At 38.7% G+C, this 21,876-nt stretch overlaps 1 protein-coding gene across 1 annotated transcript in view; it reads left to right on the top strand.

Moving 5' to 3' along the window:
* Positions 1-21,876, top strand: part of LOC124556458 (synaptotagmin-14) — a 579,934-nt gene that overhangs the window by 553,328 nt on the left and 4,730 nt on the right. Inside the window, exon 10 of the mRNA XM_047130444.1 lies at positions 8,610-8,778. Coding sequence (XP_046986400.1) covers positions 8,610-8,778 — 169 coding nt within the window. The remainder of the gene's footprint in view (positions 1-8,609; positions 8,779-21,876) is intronic.

Here is a 21,876-nt window from a genome sequence, read left to right as displayed (position 1 = left end):
GGCATCCCTTCGCTCCCAGCTTCGGGCAGTGTTGGCTTCGGTCACACAGCTTGAGGCTGTTGCCAATGGGCATCACTGTGGGGGTCCGGATGGGGGTTTGTCGGGGACGGCCAGCTCGTCCCACGCATCCCCTGATCGGACTACGACTGTGGTTGCCCGGGATACTGCCTGCATTGAGGCTGATCCCTCACCTGTGGTAGAGTGGGAGGTCGTCTCAAGGTGTGGCAGGGGGCGAAAGACATTCCGGAGGGCTGAACGGAAAGCCTCTCCAGTTTGTCTGACGAACCGGTTTCAGGCTCTGTCTCAGGCTGATACTGATCTTCGGCCTGACATGGCTGCTTGTCCTGTTTCAGAGGTTGCCCCTCAGTCTGCAAGATCCGGGCAGTCGCAGAGGGTGGGCTTACTGGTAGTTGGGAGCTCCAACGTCAGGCGCGTAATGGGGCCCCTTAGGGAAATGGCAGCAAGAGAGGGGAAGAAAACCAATGTGCACTCCGTGTGCATACCGGGGGGAGTCATTCCAGATGTGGAAAGGGTCCTTCCGGATGCCATGAAGGGTACAGGGTGCACCCATCTGCAGGTGGTCGCCCATGTCGGCACCAATGATGTGTGTCGCTATGGATCGGAGGAAATCCTCTCTGGCTTCCGGCGACTATCTGATTTGGTGAAGACTGCCAGTCTTGCTAGCAGGATTAAAGCAGAGCTCACCATCTGCAGCATCGTCGACAGGACTGACTGCGGACCTTTGGTACAGAGCCGAGTGGAGGGTCTGAATCAGAGGCTGAGACTGTTCTGCGACCGTGTGGGCTGCAGATTCCTCGACTTGCGCCATAGGGTGGTGGGGTTTCAGGTTCCGCTGGATAGGTCAGGAGTCCACTACATGCAACAAGCGGCTACACGGGTAGCAGGGGTTGTGTGGCGTGGGCTGGGCGGTTTTTTAGGTTAGATGGCCTTGGGAAAGTACAGAAAGGGCAACAGCCTCAACGGGTGCGGGGCAAAGCCAGGACATGCGGGGACCAAGCACCAATCGGTATTGTAATTGTCAACTGTCGAAGCTGCGTTGGTAAAGTACCAGAACTTCAAGCACTGATAGAAAGCACCGAAGCTGAAATCGTTATAGGTACAGAAAGCTGGCTTAAGCCAGAGATAAATTCTGCCGAAATTTTTACAAAGGTACAGACGGTGTTCAGAAAGGATAGATTGCATGCAACCGGTGGTGGAGTGTTCGTCGCTGTTAGTAGTAGTTTATCCTGTAGTGAAGTAGAAGTGGATAGTTCCTGTGAATTATTATGGGTGGAGGTTACACTCAACAACCGAACTAGGTTAATAACAGGCTCCTTTTACCGACCTCCCGACGCAGCAGCATTAGTGGCAGAAAAACTGAGAGAAAATTTGGAATACATTTCACTTAAATTTTCTCAGCATGTTATAGTCTTAGGTGGAGATTTCAATTTACCAGATATAGACTGGGACACTCAGATGTTTAGGACGGGTGGTAGGGACAGAGCATCGAGTGACATTATACTGAGTGCACTATCCTAAAATTACCTCGAGCAATTAAACAGAGAACCGACTCGTGGAGATAACATCTTGGACCTACTGATAACAAACAGACCCGAACTTTTCGACTCTGTATGTACAGAACAGGGAATCAGTGATCATAAGGCCATTGCAGCATCCCTGAATATGGAAGTTAATAGGAATATAAAAAAAGGGAGGAAGGTTTATCTGTTTAGCAAGAGTAATAGAAGGCAGATTTCAGACCTAACAGATCAAAACGAAAATTTCTGTTCCGACACTGACAATGTTGAGTGTTTATGGAAAAAGTTCAAGGCAATCGTAAAATGCGTTTTAGACAGGTACGTGGCGAGTAAAACTGTGAGGGACGGCAAAAACCCACCGTGGTACAACAACAAAGTTAGGAAACTACTGCAAAAGCAAAGAGAGCTCCGCTCCAAGTTTAAATGCAGCCAAAACCTCTCAGACAAACAGAAGCTAAACGATGTCAAAGTTAGCGTAAGGAGGGCTATGCGTGAAGCGTTCAGTGAATTCGAAAGTAAAATTCTAAGTACCGACTTGACAGAAAATCCTAGGAAGTTCTGGTCTTATGTTAAATCAGTAAGTGGCTCAAAACAGCATATCCAGACACTCCGGGATGATGATGGCATTTAAACAGAGGATGACACACGTAAAGCTGAAATACTAGACACCTTTTTCCAAAGCTGTTTCAGAGAGGAAGACCGCACTGCAGTTCCTTCTCTAAATCCTCGCACAAACGAAAAAATGGCTGACATCGAAAAAAGTGTCCAAGGAATAGAAAAGCAACTGGAATCACTCAATAGAGGAAAGTCCACTGGACCTGACGGGATACCAATTCGATTCTACACAGAGTACGCGAAAGAACTTGCCCCCCTTCTAACGGCCGTGTACCGCAAGTCTCTAGAGGAACGGAGGGTTCCAAATGATTGGAAAAGAGCACAGATAGTCCCAGTCTTCAAGAACGGTCATCGAGCAGATGCGCAAAACTATAGACCTATATCTCTGACGTCGACCTGTTGTAGAATTTTAGAACATGTTTTTTGCTCGAGTATCATGTCGTTTTTGGAAACCCAGAATCTACTATGTAGGAATCAACATGGATTCCGGGAACAGCGATCGTGTGAGACCCAACTCGCTTTATTTGTTCATGAGACCCAGAAAATATTAGATACAGGCTCCCAGGTAGATGCTATTTTTCTTGACTTCCGGAAGGCGTTCGATACAGTTCCGCACTGTCGCCTGATAAACAAAGTAAGAGCCTACGGAATATCAGACCAGCTGTGTGGCTGGATTGAAGAGTTTTTAGCAAACAGAACACAGCATGTTGTTATCAATGGAGAGACGTCTACAGACGTTAAAGTAACCTCTGGCGTGCCACAGGGGAGTGTTATGGGACCATTGCTTTTCACAATGTATATAAATGACGTAGTAGATAGTGTCGGAAGTTCCATGTGGCTTTTCGCAGATGATGCTGTAGTATACAGAGAAGTTGCAGCATTAGAAAATTGTAGCGAAATGCAGGAAGATCTGCAGCGGATAGGCACTTGGTGCACGGAGTGGCAACTGACCCTTAACATAGACAAATGTAATGTATTGCGAATACATAGAAAGAAGGGTCCTTTATTGTATGATTATATGATAGCGGAACAAACACTGGTAACAGTTACTTCTGTAAAATATCTGGGCGTATGCGTGCGGAACGATTTGAAGTGGAATGATCATATAAAATTAATTGTTGGTAAGGCGGGTACCAGGTTGAGATTCATTGGGAGAGTGCTTAGAAAATGTAGTCCATCAACAAAGGAGGTGGCTTACAAAACACTCGTTCGACCTATACTTGAGTATTGCTCATCAGTGTGGGATCCGTACCAGATTGGTTTGACGGAGGAGATAGAGAAGATCCAAAGAAGAGCGGCGCGTTTCGTCACAGGGTTATTTGGTAACCGTGATAGCGTTACGGAGATGTTTAATAAACTCAAGTGGCAGACTCTGCAAGAGAGGCGCTCTGCATCGCGGTGTAGCTTGCTCGCCAGGTTTCGAGAGGGTGCGTTTCTGGATGAGGTATCGAATATATTGCTTCCCCCTACTTATACCTCCCGAGAAGATCACGAATGTAAAATTAGAGAGATTAGAGCGCGCACGGAGGCTTTCAGACAGTCGTTCTTCCCGCGAACCATACGCGACTGAACAGGAAAGGGAGGTAATGACAGTGGCACATAAAGTACCCTCCGCCACACACCGTTGGGTGGCTTGCGGAGTATAAATGTAGATGTAGATGTAGATGTAGATCATACTGCTGTAACCATGATTTTCAAGAGCTTCTGTTCCCTTTCTGTTTGAACTGGTTGTCATCAAGGTTCCACTGTCATATAATGCTATACTCCACGAAAATATATTCTGGAAAGACTTGCTAAAACTTACATTTATATTTGATGTTAGAAAACTTCTCTTTTTCGGAAATGCTTTTCTTGCCACTGTCAGCCTGTATTTTATATACACTCTACATCTACATCTACATGATTACTCTTCAGTTCACACTTAAATGTCTGGCAGAAAGTTCATCAAACCATAGTCAGGCTATTTCTCTACTGTTCCACTTTCGAATGGAATGCAGGAAAATGCAATACTCAAATCTTTCCCTGCCAGCACTGATTTCTCTTATTTTATTGCAATGATCCTTTCTCCCTATGTAGGTGGATGTCAACAAAATATTTTTTTCATTTTGAGAGAAAGTTGGAGATTGATATTTCATGACAAGATCTCACTAGAACAAAGAATGCCTCTGTTTCAGTCATTACCACACAGATTCACTTATTATATCAGTGACATTCTCTTTCCTACTTTGTGATAATAAAAAATGAGCTGCCATTCTTTGAACTTTGTTCATGTCCTGGGTCACTCCTACCTGGTAAGGATCCCATAGCACACAACAAAACTCTACCAGAGAACAAACATAGTATAGGTAGTCTCTTTAGTGGATTTGTTGCATCTTCTAGATGTTTTGTCAATAAAATGCAGTTTACAATCGCCTTCCCCAAACATCAGCTGTGAGTCCATTCCATTTTAAGTTGTTTGTGATTGTTATCTCCATGAATTTAGTTGAACTGATAGCCTTTAAATTTAATCAAGCAATGGAAAATCCAGGATGGAATAATGACAGTATTATGAAAAGGATAGATTCAGAGGAGATGTCGAATCACAAGCAGACACAACAACAAGGCTGCTATACATTTAATCTTTCAGCCAAAAAACCATCTTCTGGAATAGAAAAGACAAATACATTCATGCAAGCACAACTCACACACACATGACCACTCTCTCTGGCAACTGACGCTAGACTGCAAGCAATCCGGCTTCATGGGACAAGCAATCCATGGGCAGGGATGTTAAGGAGGAGACTGGGGCCAGGGAGGGGGGAGGGATGGCAGGATAGGGATAATGGAGGGTGTAGTGCTGCTTGCGGGAGCATCTGATGGAACCAAAGGAGTTGAGGTTGGAGAGGAAAATCTGGAGTTCTTCTTGACTGTGAGTCCAGATCATGAAGATGTCATCAATGATCTGGACTCACAGTGAAGAAGAACTCCAGATTTTCCTCTCCAACCTCAACTCCTTTGGTTCCATCAGATTCACCTGGTCCTACTCCAAATCCCATGCCACTTTCCTTGATGTTGACCTCCACCTGTCCAATGGCCAGTTTCACACGTCCGTCCACATCAAACCCACCAACAAGCAACAGTACCTCCATTATGACAGCTGCCACCCATTCCACATCAAATGGTCCCTTCCCTACAGCCTAGGTCTTCGTGGCAAACAAATCTGCTCCAGTCCGGAATCCCTGAACCATTACACCAACAACCTGACAACAGCTTTCGCATCCCGCAACAACCCTTCCGACCTGCTACAGAAGCAAATAACTAGAGCCACTTCCTCATCCCCTCAAACCCAGAATCCCCCACAGAAGAACCACAAAAGTGCCCCACTTGTGACAGGATACTTTCCGGGACTGGTCCAGACTCTGAATGTGGCTCTCCAGCAGGGATACGACTTCCTCAAATCCTGCCCTGAAATGAGATCCATCCTTCATGAAATCCTCCCCACTCCACCAAGAGTGTCTTTCCGCCCTCCACCTAACCTTCGTAACCTGTTAGTTCATCCCTATGAAATCCCCAAACCACCTTCCCTACCCTCTGGCTCCTACCCTTGTAACCGCCCCTGGTGTAAAACCTGTCCCATGCACCCTCCTACCACCACCTACTCCAGTCCTGTAACCCGGAAGGTGTACACGATCAAAGGCAGAGCCACGTGTGAAAGCACCCACGTGATTTACCAACTGACCTGCCTACACTGTGATGCATTCGATGTGGGAATGATCAGCAACAAACTGTCCATTCGCATGAATTGACACAGGCACAGTGTTTGTTGGTAATGAGGATCACCCTGTGGCTAAACATGCCTTGGTGCACGGCCAGCACATCTTGGCACAGTGTTACACCGTCCAGGTTATCTGGATACTTCCCACCAACACCAACCTATCCGAACTCCGGAGATGGGAACTTGCTCTTCAATATATCCTCTCTTCCCGTTACCCACCAGGCCTCAATCTCCGCTAATTTCAAGTTGCCGCCACTCACACCTCACCTGTCACTCAACATCATCTTTGCCTCTGCACTTCCGCCTCAACTGACATCTCTGCCCAAACTCTTTGTCTTTAAATATGTCTGCTTGTGTCTGTATATGTGTGGATGGATATGTGTGTGTGTGCGAGTGTATACCCGTCCTTTTTTCCCCCTAAGGTAAGTCTTTCCGCTCCCGGGATTGGAATGACTCCTTACCCTCTCCCTTAAAACCCACTTCCTTTCGTCTTTCCCTCTCCTTCCCTCTTTCCTGATGAGGCAACAGTTTGTTGCGAAAGCTTGAATTTTGTGTGTATGTTTGTGTTTGTTTGTGTGTCTATCGACGTGCCAGCGCTTTCGTTTGGTAAGTCACATCATCTTTGTTTTTAGATATATTTTTCCCATGTGGAATGTTTCCCTCTATTAATTCATATCATTAATTTGAACCCAACAATTACGTTTGTTAAATAATTTAGTTAGATGTGAATGTGTTGAGGTGAACTTCTTTAGCCAGAAATTTGCTATTTTATCTTTTCCAGGGGCTTTCCAATTGTGCATAGAATTAATTGCTTGGGTGACTTCATGTTGCAAAATTACCACTTCAGGCATTTGTGGTATCATCTTGTATGTGTCTGTTTCTGCTTGTATCCACCGTGCATGTCTGTTATGTTGTACCGGGTTTGACCATATGTTGCTCCAGAAGTGTTCTTTGTCTGTTATGTTTGGTGGACTGTCTATTTTAATGTGTGTGTTATCTATAGTCTGGTAAAATCTCTTTTGGTTTGTGTTGAATGATTGGTTTTGTTTCCTTCTATTTTCACTTTTTTTGTATCTTCTAAGTTGTTTAGCCAATGCTTGTAATTTCTGCTTCTTTTCATCTAATTTCTCTATCGCTTCTTGTTGTGAGATTTTACCTAACCTTTTTCGTTTTTTTTTCTGACATTTCATTTCTTATCAATTGTGTTAGCTGTCCGATGTCTTTTCTCAGTTTTTCTATTCCGATCTGTAGCCTGTGTTGCCATGATGGTTTTGTGGGTTTCTTCTGTGTGTTGGTTGGTTCTGATCTCTGCCTAGTGTGTATATTTAGTGTAGTGAGTGCTCCTATATAAACCAGTAGTTGTAACTCTTCCATAGTTGTGTTTTCATTTATTTTGTTGTGTATGATTGTGTTGATAGTTGTTATTGTTGTTTCGGCTTGTGGGTTGTTTGGTGGTCTATGCAAGAATGGTCTAATGTCCATATTTGTGTCTTTGTATTCTATATATGTCAGCTGAAATTTCTCTTCTATATCTAACATGTGTGTCACTTCGTGTTCTATTTGTGCTTGTTCTGGTGGCTGTCTTAAGATTTCGTTTTCCTCTGATTGTTTAATTGATGCGTGTTGTTCTTTGTTTATTTGCTCTGGGATGTTTGAGTCCATTATTGTATTTTCTTCTTCTTCTGATTGCACATTATTTTGTTCCAGTATTTGTTGTACTTGTTGTTTGATGTCTTCTAATTCTGACTGGGATATCCTGTTATTTTTGATTATTACACGGATCTGATCAGCTAGTCGTTGTTCTGTTAAAAATTTTAATTCTGGGTATCTGGTAATAAATGTTGTGTATACTTGTGATCTGTATCCAGTTGTGTTGGTTCCTAGGTTTGTTGCTTGTTAATAACAGAACGTGAGGTGTCGATTAGCTACATCTGACCATCTCATCCTCTGTCTTTGTTTTCCTTCTAGGGTGGTTGCAGGAAGCATATCCTGCAAAACACCTCTATTTGGATTTAAATCATTTTCCAGCTGGCTAGCAGTGTCGTTACCATTGTGGGCGGGCATAGGGTTCAAGCGTCATCCCCGACCATGACGGCGCTTGTCTGAGGCTTCTTTAGTTCTGTCCTGAACCAAGTAATCACACTAAAAGGGGGTTAGCCCTATTAGTGGTTGGTTCTTTTCGTCGCCTTTTACGACTGGCAAAACATACCGGAGGCCTATTCTTTTCCCGGGCCTCCACGGGATTTATTATTATTATTATTATTATTATTATTATTATTGCAGCCTGTAAGATTTTCATTATTAACTTCATTGGCTGTCACTGGATCAAAAATAATCAGAGCATTTGTAGTAAAGAAATTGTCATGATGTTCAGAGCTGTCACTTAGCTACTGAACTTCAGTAAAAGGCATTTAACAGACACTTGTTGACAGATGGCTGTTATCTAACCCACTTATGATGTCACAGTCAAATAATGTCATAGCATCAAACTTCTATCCACGACAAGCACAGCAAATGAAAATTTCAGGAGTCGAATATCATATTTCATATGATGGTCATGTGTACAGCATGTCATAAATATATTAGTTCTGGTGTTGCTTGTAAGCTACATGAGGCACTCTTGAAAGAGGCAGATAAAATCTAACTCTTGCTTTATTACTAGTCTTCCTGATGAATAAGAAAAATGTTGTTTCATTTTACAGTTTGTTAAATTATCCACGTCACTGTCGAAATATGGCCATGACACGCGCACCTGATACCTTTGTGAAGCTTTGTCTGGTCAGCAGCACTGGTCAGGAGATGGCGAGGAGCAAGACATCTATTCGGCGAGGCCAGCCTAATCCATTGTTTAAAGAGACATTCATGTTCCAGGTTTGTCTTAACATCTAAGTATTGTTAGGAATGTGTGCTATGAGTAATTTTTGCTATCTTAGCTGAAACTACTGATGACAGGTTGTAGAATACAACCTCATAATGGAATACAAATATTTCAAAGAACAACTTTATGATAGCAACTGTAGAACATGACATAAATGAAAAAGTCTGAAATAGTATTATGTTAGTGAAAAAAGATGTGTGAAGTAGAGCATATATTAACATTCATCAAAATAATAATACAGAATCACAATTTGATTCGATTTGTGAAAACAGTTTTGATAATTTCATTGAAAAATTTGATCATACTATGAATGGATGTTACATTATATTGTTACTAACTACTTCATTGCTTGGAAACTAACAAAAATAACAATACATGAATCTCTGGATATTATTACTTAATTACAAGGAAACATAACTTACTAAAGCACCGTGCTTCTAAGGAAAAAATTGGAATAGCTTTCATAAATATCTGTGGCTATTACATCCCAAATATGCAGGGTGAAAAAAAAGCATAAATTATTTTAAGGAATGAAAGTAATAATTTAATGACAAAAACACATCCAAGAAAGATGGGTCAAGAAATGCGTACACTCTGCGGTCTGAACACTTGTTCAAATGAGCACAGTCATTGTGTTGGCACTCAATACACAGAGTGAACAAAGTGTTTTGATGTTGTTCTGTGTCACAGAAGGTGCCAATTGTTCTGAATATTATGTAGTCTACAGTTAGTAGTGTGATTCAGGTTGTATTGTGCTGTCATGTTTTGTGGGCAGGAGAAACATCAACAAACAGCAATGCACTCATACAAAAAGAAGAAATTATAATTTTGTGTTTTCTTCCAAAATCTACAAAGCATAAGAAACAAAAGTTTAGACCTATAAATACTCTTAGAAAATCACTCATAAATTGTAGATCTGCTTCATGTAGTTCAGCATCGTCTCAAAGATTATAAAGTTGTCAATATTTCCCTTCAAGGCACCACTGCATTAATCATTTTTGCAGAACTGACAAAAATGGGAATGGCTGGCTGTTTCTTACCAGAACAGTGCAAACTGTAATCTGTTACTTAAAACTGAATGTTTTAAGTCAAAAAATATTTTGAACATGTAGCAGCAGAGATTATATTCATGAATTTACTTAAATGCTTCCTCTGACTGCCTAGTGGTAGCATATCAATATTCATTACAAAGCTAGACAACTCTACATCTCAAATTGCCCTAATATTTTGTTATGTGGTGACCTTAACTTAGTTGTTTTAAAAGAGTCTTCAGCTTGTGAAAAACTAGTGAATGTGTTAAAATGTTAAAATATGAAAAACATGGATCACAGACTGTCAAGAAAACAGCTACTAGTTCCTATCCTATTGACAGCTTTCTTGTCAAAACCAACATTACACTATATTGTTAATGATATATCCAGACACGACTGTTTGATACTGAATATAGAGCTGTGCCATAAACAGATAACAATACAGAAACATATCAACATGTATACAAGCAATCATCAGTGGACAAAAACAACTTTGTGGCAACTCTCATACATTTGCTTCAAGTTTCATACATTTGCTTCATAAAGATTACTGGAGGAGAGGTGGGAGTTGTTTATAGTGCTTGTGATGTTGACAGTGAGGTAGCTGAATTAATGAGTACTCTGCAGTAGCCTGCTGTTATGATACAGCATTTTCAGTCAGGTTTACAGCTATGCAAAACTGATTGAAAAAAATTAAGTAAGTAGAATTCTCCTATTTAAGAATACGAATATATCTTGCAAAACTGAAAAGCAATTGCTTTTATACAGCAGAACTATGGACAATAATCTATTTATTCATCTACATAATATTCATGAAACCGAGAAACTGCACAACTGGCAGTTTATAATCAACTCTAAGAATAAATCTAAAGCCAGGTAGGAAGTTATCAATGAGATGGTTGAGAAGAAAAACAAGGCACACTCAATAGCATTCATAAAAAATGAGGTTAGTGTTATCTCTGACCCTAAAGAAATATATGAGCTATTCAAGAATGACTTGATAAACACTGGCAACAAATTTTCTCCTCAAATTGGTGCTCCAGTGCCCTCTTTCTGTTCAGACCTAAAGATATTTCCCAAAAGATTGTTTCTTTATCCATTCACACCACACAAAATCTGTGATCATATAAAACAGAAACCAAACTGACATACATTTTGATGGCATATCTGATTATCTTCTCAAATAAATCTGCCATCATGTGTCTTATAGATATAATTAACTGTTCCTTGCTGTAGAACAGATTCCCTAAACTTTTCAAGGCACCAAAAGTAGCTCCTCTCTTTAGGAAAGAAGAAAGCAATAATGTTAATGGCACCTCTCTAAATTCTATGGCTATGACTGACACCTCCACAGTGCCGTGGTAAGCACAAGAGCTTTGTGTATCGCAACCTTGTGTTGAACACTCATGTGATGCTATGCTTCGGCAGCTATCAGCCCCTGGCCTGCCGACAATACTTATATCCTCACCTCGTTTTTCAATATAGTGACAAAACATTTACTGAGCATCTCCACGGTGCCCCTTCAGTTGCGTCCATTTACAGATTAGAGCTGACTTACATGCTTGCCCTCGATGACAGCTGTACTCCACCAACAGTTCAGCTCTCCCCGCCCACCACTGATGCCACAGATGCTGGCAGTGGTGCCACCCCTGACACCAACAGTGCTGCTCTTGACACTGCCCCCATCAACACTGCTGATCCACTGGCTGAAGCCTGGGTCCAGACACACCCACCTCGCTTCCCTTCACCTTTCTTCCTACTCCAACTTATCCGCACAATGAGTCAGACATCAAGGACAGAGCACATGACACTTCATGGCTGCCACCAATGGAGTCACAGACACCACTCCTCCAGCAGCCCCACAACCCCCTTTCTAACTGTAAATATAGTCTCCAACACCCTGAAGTAAACACCGTTCCTCACTGCTGCACCAGCATCTCATTGGCATATGGCAGCAACAACAGTAGTGCTCACCAGTCCCTGTGCCCTCTGGCCCATGCTGCTTCACACATGCCAGCCACACTGTGCGTAGACATCTGTGACCCACCTGCCTGAGTGCCCACCCCCACATCCTGCATTCAGTGAGACTGTGTCACATCATAGCATCTCATGCAGTCCAAAAACCTCTCCATACCCACTGCTCTATCACACAGCACCTTTTTTTCTGAGTTGCAACTGCAGCCACATCATAACTCATCAGGTGCACTTTCAACAGTGTGGTCCAGCATGCAATCCTGCATTGAATGTCCTGAACCACTGCCCACCACCACACACAGCAAACTGCCTAGCTCATCTTCCACCACACCCTGTCCATCTAGGTGTTGCATGTGATCTTACACTCCCATACATCACCAGTAGATTTTCACTCTCTTCATAATAATTGATTCATTTCATAAGCTTCAAGAGAAGTAACATGTACAAATAACATTTTTACTTATCTTCATTTTCTCGTTGTTGGCTGCAGTTTGTCACATCTAGGGATAGATTCTTAAGGCTGAAATTTTTGACTTTGTAGGTTCCAGGTGCCATGATAACTAAGGAAGTAAGCCTGCTGCGTATTTTCTGTTTCTATGAGTTTTTTATTTTATTCCATTTTTTTATGCCACATGTCTTTACAATCTCCACTTTAAAACAGAAATTTACACTGTTATTGTCAAATATAAAAAACACATCCAATCACATCAAAGGCATGCCCACTACTAACTCATTCTGCAGTACTAACAATATTCCAAAGATTTTACAAAATAAAAAAGTTTACAAACTTTCTTGACAAAAGAAGAATCTTCACCAAATTGTATCATTATTTTGTGAATGAATACAGAAATAAATTTAATAATTAGCATTAGAGTAATTTCAAATGTTTCCAAAAGGAAAGTAGTTTTAACTGTACATACAGAGTTAATACATATTGACTGTAATAAAGTAATTTCTTTTTGTACATTCAAGTCAGAAATGTAATACATCATAAACAAAATCATATGAAATTCATTTAGTTTAACAGCTGAGACAATATTAATCTGTTTAAAAGACAGATAGTATTTTTCGTATCGGTAACTTCTGTTAAAGAAAGGTAATGTTAGAGGAGGGTGTCCCATTACAATATCCCCCAGACAAAATTTGGAGACAATGTGTTTACAATATATTGTAACAGACTATAAGGTTTGCCAAGTGGTGTACAAAATGATGCCAAAAGATAGATATTTAGGATTTATGTCAGGTGCAATTAAAAAGTGTTCACATATGAAACACTAATAATCAGAGCTAAATGCAATGAAAAAAATGAACTAACAAGGTGATGCACACAGATTTACTAATATACTATTCCTATTTTTTACAGTACAAATTATGAACATTGTCCCATTTCAAAATTGCAAAAGGTTCTACTCATTTAGTCTCATAACATATATGTATCAAATTCTAAAGCACAGATCTGTTACAGGACATAATTATATAGCATATCATAGATTTTAAGTCACTCAATAGGTAAGACAAAACTTTAGAAGCCACATCATCTTACATACTTCATTCATGACAAACAAAAAACACAATTCTATAGTCTTATAAACCTACAAACATAGTGTATATTTTCTTCTAGACTAGGTATTATTCTGTATCCATGTTCATAGGTCTTGTCCTATGTACTAAATGTTAACAGTATTAGACATTTTACACACTTGCTTTGTTTACCAGTTGCTCTTCTTATCTTTACATGTGCAATGGACATTTCCATAAAATTCTTTCTATACTGTATCTTCTCTCTAAACTGTTTAAATATGCCACAAACTGGGCTACCTGTATCAATCAAACAGTTCCCTTCTCACTGATCATCGTATTCTTAATGTAAGGACACCCAAAATCTGAGTCATCATCTCTGTTACTAGCAATTCATGTAAAACATCACTTTCTATTTTGTCAAAAGCTACATCCACACTGGTTTTGCAGGGTTTTATCAACTTTACTGTTATCATAGCATTACTTTGTTTACTCATGCTGACACATAAAGATTGAACACACTGAATGGATTCCATCATTTATTACAGAAGAAACACAAAATTTATTACTGTAAAAATTACATTTCCTAGTTAGATCTTCTTTCACTTCATTCCACTAATTCGGATACAAATTTTGACTAACCACAACTAACTTATTCCAGAATGCACATTTATCTTTGTTATTATCAATCTGGTCCCAAACAAACTTCAAAAAGTTTTCACCTTTACTCACTTGGCTTACAGATAACTCACCTTTATTGTTTGTATCATCTCTCTGCTTGACGTTAAGGAAAAACTGCTTTGAGTGGACTGGTATTCCATAACTCTCACTTACACCAACACATACATTACTTACCTTACCTGTATTCACAAATAACTGTGAAACTTCATTACTCTTAAACTCCACAAACAACTGATACTCAACGTCATCATCATCATCATCATCATCATTGTAATATTCTTCCAAAAGTACTTCATCAACATCATAAACAACTCAGGTCTCATCTTCATCATAGTCACACCCTTCATCTACATCATTTGCAATAACCTATCAGTCTCAGACTTACCAACCTCACTTATTTCACAGCTCTCATTCACATCTATATCAAAAATACCACCTAATTCAGATCCAATAAAGTCAACACCTGATTTATGTACGTAAATAACACTGTTTTCTGACCAAGAGAAGAAATGATTATTACACACTACATCAAAATTTTCATTACTCTCACATTCTGGTTTGTAATTAGCGCCTACAACACTATTATTAAACATAGTTTCCCTAAACTTTTGATCAAAACATAAATGAGAAATCTGATATTCCTTCTGTTCAACTTTAGATACCTGTGCCACATTATTAAGACTATTATTATTGTCTAATTGCAAGTGTAAATTGGTGGTCCTGTGCTTGTTGCATTTCCTCGCCCCAAAACTGTGGACCTTCACTGAGGCAGACTGCTGTTTCCCATGTAGTTACCTCTATGATTGTTTCTTCTATTAAATCACCCATGGTTATCCCCATTATTCCTATTTTGCTGACGTTCAAAATTTCTGTCCTTATTACCATTTTGACCCTGATAGAAGTTACCGTTATCTCTGTTTCTGTAGTTATTACCATTGTGATCTCTGTCATTTCAGTTATTATGGTACATGCTTCTTTCTAGTGCCCTATCCGGGCTGTCAACATATTGCAAAAAAATTTCAAGGCCATCATCAGGTCTGTGTACTAAATCCCACTGCAACCTTTCTGGTAATCTCCTTTTTTGGTGCATCAATCAATGTCAAATGGTTTGTCAAGGTGTGTTAGTTTCTTAAGTTGATTCTTACAAAACTCTTTCACAGTACCATCCCTATTCCCATTCAGAAATTCACTTTTAATTCTCCCTGGTCAGGTTCTAACCAAAACTTATTTAAGAAACTTTTTTCAAAACTTTGATATGTTTCCCATTGACTTAAATTTAAATTTACCCAAGACAGAGCTTCACCTCCAAACAAGTTTAATGTTTTGATCATCACTCATACCTGACACAAAATTATGTATACAGTGGTGCAGAAAGTCCACTGGGTGTAAATTGTCTGATGGAAACCTTTTGTTTAGAATGTTGTACCACACAATACCATTGTTTGAATACAGATTTTTATGAATATAATTTTCCTGAGCTGTTGAATTTTTTGTGTAGAACATTTGCATTAGTTTGCATATTGTTTTCAGCATTTAAAATTTTTTGATCTAAACCACTAAAGTTCTGTTCCATTTTTTCTACTACAGCCTTCTGATCAACTATGACATCATTAACATTCTTTGATTGTCTCACTGATTCACTTACTAGCTCATTTTCCAAAACAATAAATTTATTTTCCAAGACATCAACGTTTTCATTCACACTTTTTATTTCATCTGACAACCCACTTTTAGCTCCGAAACCTGATTACTAAGCTGGTCTATTTAGTATTGTACCCTGTCCATTTTACTATTGTTTTAAGTGTTTAGGTCATTTAATTTTCCTTGTAATGAAGTAACTTTGCTATCATTGTCCATCCATATTTCAGTTAACTGTTCGTTAACTGCACTAAATTTGCTACTTCCTCTAGTTTTGCCAAAATTAACTGTAAAATATTAGTTTTTACTGTTTCTTTGCTGACTACTCTTTCACTCAGTTCAAACATGTCCTGACTGGGTCTCACAGCTTTCACGTCCGCATCACTACTATCCTCATCTCTATTCATTTTGATAGCAATCACAAGAGTCCACACAAAAAATAATTAATTTCACAAATAGTTTTTACTTATCTTTCCTTTGTGACATCCCTCGTCATAGTTGTAAAGTCCTCTTAATTGATCCAGTCCATCATGTAGGCAGTATCTTGTCACTGTTGATAAGACTTTGTTGGGCAGCTCTCAGTCTTCTTTCTTTGAGCGACTGGAATTTCATATAAACTGCAATTGACACAAATCGCTGTTCTTTCTTCTTCTGCAAAAGACAAAACATCATCCCAGATGACGCTCATAGTTGTAATCTTAACCTCCCACACTTCACCAGTAGATTTTCACTCTCTTCATAATAATTGATTTGTTTCATAAGCTTCAAGAGGAGTAACATGTACAAATAACTATTTGCTTCTCTTCATTTTCTCGTTGTTGGCTGCAGTTCGGCACATCTAGGGGTAGATTCTTGAGGCTAAATTTTTGACTTTGTAGGTTCCATGTGACATGATAACTGATTAAGTAAGCCTGCTGTGTAATTTCTGTTTCTATGACGTTATTATTTTATCTCATTTTTCTATGTCACACTGTCTTCACAATCTTCACTTTAAAACAGAAATTTACATTGTTATTGTCAAACATAAAAAACACATCCAATCACATCAAAGGCATGCCCACTACTAACTCATTCTGCAGTACTAACAATATTCCAAAAATTTTACAAAATAAAAAAGTTTACAAACTTCCTTGACAAAGGAAGAATCTTCACCAAATTATATCATTATTTTGTAAATGAATCCAGAAATAAATTTAATAATTAGCATTAGATTGTGCTATTAATAATAGGAGTTTTAAGTGTGCCAAATGTTTCATAATTTCAAACATTTCCATAAGAAAAGTAATTTTAACTGTACATACAGAGTTAATACATATCAATTGTAATAAAGTGATTTTTTTTTGTACATTTTAGCCTGAAATATAATACATCATATTCAAAATCATATGAAATTCATTTAGTTAAACAGCTGAGATAATATTAACCTGTTTAAAAGGTAGAAAGTATTTTTGGTATCAATAAATTCTGTTAAAGAAAGGTAATGTTAGAGAAGGGTGCCCATTACATGCAGGAGCTGCCCACCACTGTCACAAGCTACCATCACCACTTCACCACCCCGGCAGGGATAATTTGTTTTCCTCCAATGCACGCTGAACTGGCTTGCCCTGCTGTCAACACAGCAGGAGGTAGGTGCTGTGGACTTCGCCCATCACCTGCCCACTGCTATCATACACTGCCACTGTCACTGCACCACCCTGGCTACCAGCAGCAGCCAGATAATTTCCCCCCCTCAAAAATTTGGCACCATGCCCAACTGCCAATATGGTGGCTATCGCGTACCATGGATGTCACCTGCCTCCACGACTTGACTGATACCTCCACACTCTGCCACTGTCAATGATCTCATTGCTGAGGCATCCACACCCCAGCATTAGATGGCCTGAAGGTGCAATCAGTTACCCTAAAATTTTCCTCTCGTAGGGGAAGGTGGGCACAGGGGGACTGTATGATGCATTTCTAAATTATAAAATTTTGTGAGCCTCACTTTCTGCCCTAGAAGAAAAGTCTCCCGTCTCCCTCACAGTAGTACGTAGATGCTCTCCAAAGCATCCACAACACCATAGTGGGCACTTACCAACAGGAACGTCTTCCACCCCCCACCCCCCCACCCACCTCCCCCCTCCAGTCTTTATCTTTCATAAAAGATCAGACTCACCATTCAATAGATGTATCTATAGTGAGTCCACGGCTATACAAAGGACACAGGAGTGTAAGGCACATGGAAAGTCTTGTATACAAAAAGCTAGTCCAAAGTTCAAAAGGGAAATAGAGAAGGATTCAGAGCAAAAGTAAAACCATTACTTCAGAGGAACTGCTTCTACAGAGTAGAAGAATTTATGGCTGCCAGTCTAAAATTTTCAAGTTGAATATTGTCTTTATATCACAACTCTGCAGCTGATAAGTTCATTCTAGGTATGTTACTGTTATTTTTCTTGTTATGAAACTGAAATAACCAAATTGAATATTTTAAATGTCATCGGTTTTTAGCTGATTTATTCCATTCTGCAGACGTAACTGCTATTTTTCTTATCATGAGTTTATTATAATGTCATTGAAACTTGCCTCATATCCAATGTTTCCTCACATTATGAGGTATCTCTATGTATAAAAGGAAATGTCCTGGCTGACTAACTAATTGATTTATCATCACCCAGCCCAAATTGCTAAGTATAGAAACTTGAAATTTGGAGAAGATGTGGGTCTTATACTGTAAGTGTTGTTTAAGAAGGGAATTTCTTGGTAATCTACATGTACGAACATTGGTGTTTGACTTCATGGTTACATCTTGGTTGAGCTCTAAGGGAGTTAAATAGGGGATGAGATTTTTTTTAAAAAATATTTTGTCATGAAAGAATTTTTAAAGTTAAATCAATGAAAATTTTAATTTGGCTTCTCAGTTAGAAATAAAAAAATACATGTTTCACTATTTTTGGAAATTTAGCCACTATGGGGGTGAAATGGGAGATGAAAATTCTTATGGAAATATTTCATTGTGCAAGCATTTTCAAAAACTAAATCTATGAAAATTTATATTTGGCTTCTGTGTTAGAAATAACGTACACATCTGACTGTTTTTGGAAATTCAACCCATAAGGGGTGAAATGTTTTGTAAAAATATTTCACTGCAAAAGCATTTTTAAAGCTAAATCTTTGAAAATTGGTGTTTTGCTTCTCAGCTAGAGATGAAAGATCTGTGCTCCACTATTTTTGGAAATTCACCCCCTAAAGGGGTGAAATATGGTCAGACTGATTCGCTGACTCATATTTGCTCAACCCAAACTGCTAAGTACAGAAACTTGAAGTTTGGAGGGGGTATAGATCATATAATGCAGACTTTGTTTGACAAGGGATCATCTGAGATTCCACTCATAAGAAGCCGAAATAGGGGATGAAAGGCTTTTTGAAGGTATGTTGCTATTAAGGGAATTTTGAAGCTAGAACTACAAAAACTGGTATTTGGTTTCTCAGACAGAAAATAAAATTATGCGTTCCAGAATTTTCAAAAACTGAGCCACTAAGGGGGTAAAATAGAGAATGAAATGTTTTGAAAACAAATAATTGCTAAAGGACTACTGAAGGATTTTTAAAGCTATATTTATGACAGTTGGTATTTGACTCCTTGGTTGGAAATAAAAAAAATAAAAAAATACGTGTTTGAGTGTTTCTGGAAATTCAACCCCCAAGGGAGTGCAGTAGCGGATGAAAAGTTTTAAGAAAATATTTTCCTACACTAAAAAATTTTACAGTTAAATTTATGAAAATTGGATTTCCCTTCTTTGTTAGATATAAAGAAATATTTGTCAGGGGATGAAAGTTGCTATGGAAATACTCCACAAGAATGCAAAAGGCGTGATTAACTAAAACTCTGGACTCCAACTTCCAAATTGCTTTTTGGTCTGAAATACGTTCAGTAAATACCATGCTTATATGGCTTTAATTAGTGTGTGAAGCTTACATGGTGTCACAGTTGGCTAACAACATAAAAATTCGATTAAATAAAAACAAAAAAATCACTGCGGGCCATACAGTGTACGCAAGTGAAGTAGCAATCACTAAGCTGGTTTATAATATTTATACAAATTGTGATTGTGACTTTTCCCATATCCATGTGGAACAATACACTGCAAGATTTCTGGGATTAATATAAATCAAATCAAATGTTAGTGTGCGTTATTGTGTAGTAAATTACTCACAACTGTGGAAATGTATTATGGCATCTTCCCTATTTACATAAAACTTGTGTTTCCCATTACACTGTGCTGTTTGTATGTATGTTCTGTTAAGTACATTTTCTTTTCTCTTTTCAACCAGTTGTTAGCAATGGAAGCCTACTGCTACACAAGTGATAAGACGGATATCATTACTTCCAATAATTTAGCAGTAAATGGTGTGAATGTCTGAGCTGGCATATCAGGAATGTTGCAATGGCTGGTGAAGTCCCATACTTTTGCATTCTCATTACACAGATGTCAGTTCCCTAGACTTCTGGTTATGTGGGCACTTTAAGGAATTGGTTACACCATTCCAGTCAATGATATGTAAGCACTGCAATACCATGTTGTGTTTTAAAATCATATCAGTATGTACAACACCAGTTTGGTCAGCTTCAAAAAATGTATGATCTGTTATGCTGGAGGGTATAGGGATGCATTATCATGGATGAATAACATACTGAGCACCTCATATGAGAAAAGTGTCATGAATGGACATAATGTTGAAATCCTGCTATGTACAAGTATTTGGATCTCAGGAAATATGCACTTTTGGATCCATATGAGAAAAGTGTCATGAATGGACATAATGTTGAAATCCTGCTATGTACAAGTATTTGGATCTCAGGAAATATGCACTTTTGGATCCATATTTATTAGACTTTATTCTAATTTATAAGGCTTCTTACACCTCTCAAAATTTTGTCACATTTTACAGGTCTTATTTGCCATAAGCAATATAATCAATCATAAAATATATTTTAAAAATTGATAGATTAAAAAGTGGAAGAGTGACACACATACACAAAAGGATTTAAATTTTTACAAGCTTTCAGACCCAGTGGCTCCTTCTTCTGGCAGAAGAGTTGAAGAGGAAGGAAGAGGGGTGAAGGAAAAGGACTGGATAGGTTGAGGGAACAGGGTGCAGTTGAGAAAGTCACCCAGGACCCCAGTTCAGAGGAGACTTACTATTCTGGATGAGAACGAAAGACTGATTGTTCTTCAACTCTTCATCTCCCCTGACCTGGGGTTCTGGGTGCCTTTTCTGAACTGTACTCTTTTCCCTAAACCTCTCCAGTTCTTTTTGGTTCACCCCTCTTCCCTCCCCTTCAACTCTTCTGCCAGAAGAAGTAACCACTGGCTCGAAAAGCTTGTAAAATTTTTAATTCTTTTGTGTGTGTGTTACCCTGTCATCACTTGGTGAGTAGATTTTTTGATCTATCCATTTTTATTATATTATCAATAATTGATTATTTTCAGTGTTATAAAATATATTTTTGTATTTCAGAAGCAAAAAACTTGCAATACACAAAGAAGTCCAAAACAAAAATGAACCCCTCTAATGATGAAAGAGAGAACCACTATGTTCCAATAGGGCACTGTTAGATGGCAGTAGATGCCAAGAACAGGTTAATGACATTTTATGGGTGGGGGTGGCTACCAAGAAGTGAATGAAGTCTCAGGGGCCCTCCCCTTAAAAGTTAGGGGAAAAAACCTTCAAAACCTGGTGTTTTAAGCTGTTTTGGTACTTACAATATCAAACAACTGCAAAAATTTGTTTTTATTTTAGACAAAAATTTTTTTTAATTTCTTGAATTGTGTAGCATTCACAACCTTTTTCCAAGTAACGTCTTTTGTATAATTGCTAACACACAGCAACAACCTCATAAGCCTGTTGTTAACAGAGATAATAAGCAAATTAAAAACAAAGAAACTGAAATTAGAATATAACACTGTTAAAACCGTAGTTCTTCATTTCTTGACAGTTATATTTTTGCCAGTTTAGTTCATAATTATATAAATACTTACATTTTGAAAATAATAATTCTTCAGTCTTGAAAAGATATTCAATTTTTTTTATTATTATTATCAATACAATTCAACAATGATACTCGTTTTCAAACAAATGTAGTGGGAACAAAAATGCAATATCCATATTCATTAGGTTATCAAAATGTATTTGAAACTAATACCTCCAAAGAAGTACAATGTAAACAGTGAGAATGACATTACATTGTTACGGTAGCTCAAAGCTTAC

Source organism: Schistocerca americana, chromosome 1, assembly GCF_021461395.2.
Source record: "Schistocerca americana isolate TAMUIC-IGC-003095 chromosome 1, iqSchAmer2.1, whole genome shotgun sequence".
Taxonomy (NCBI): Eukaryota; Metazoa; Arthropoda; class Insecta; order Orthoptera; family Acrididae; genus Schistocerca; species Schistocerca americana.
This window is presented reverse-complemented; position numbering and strand designations above follow the sequence as displayed.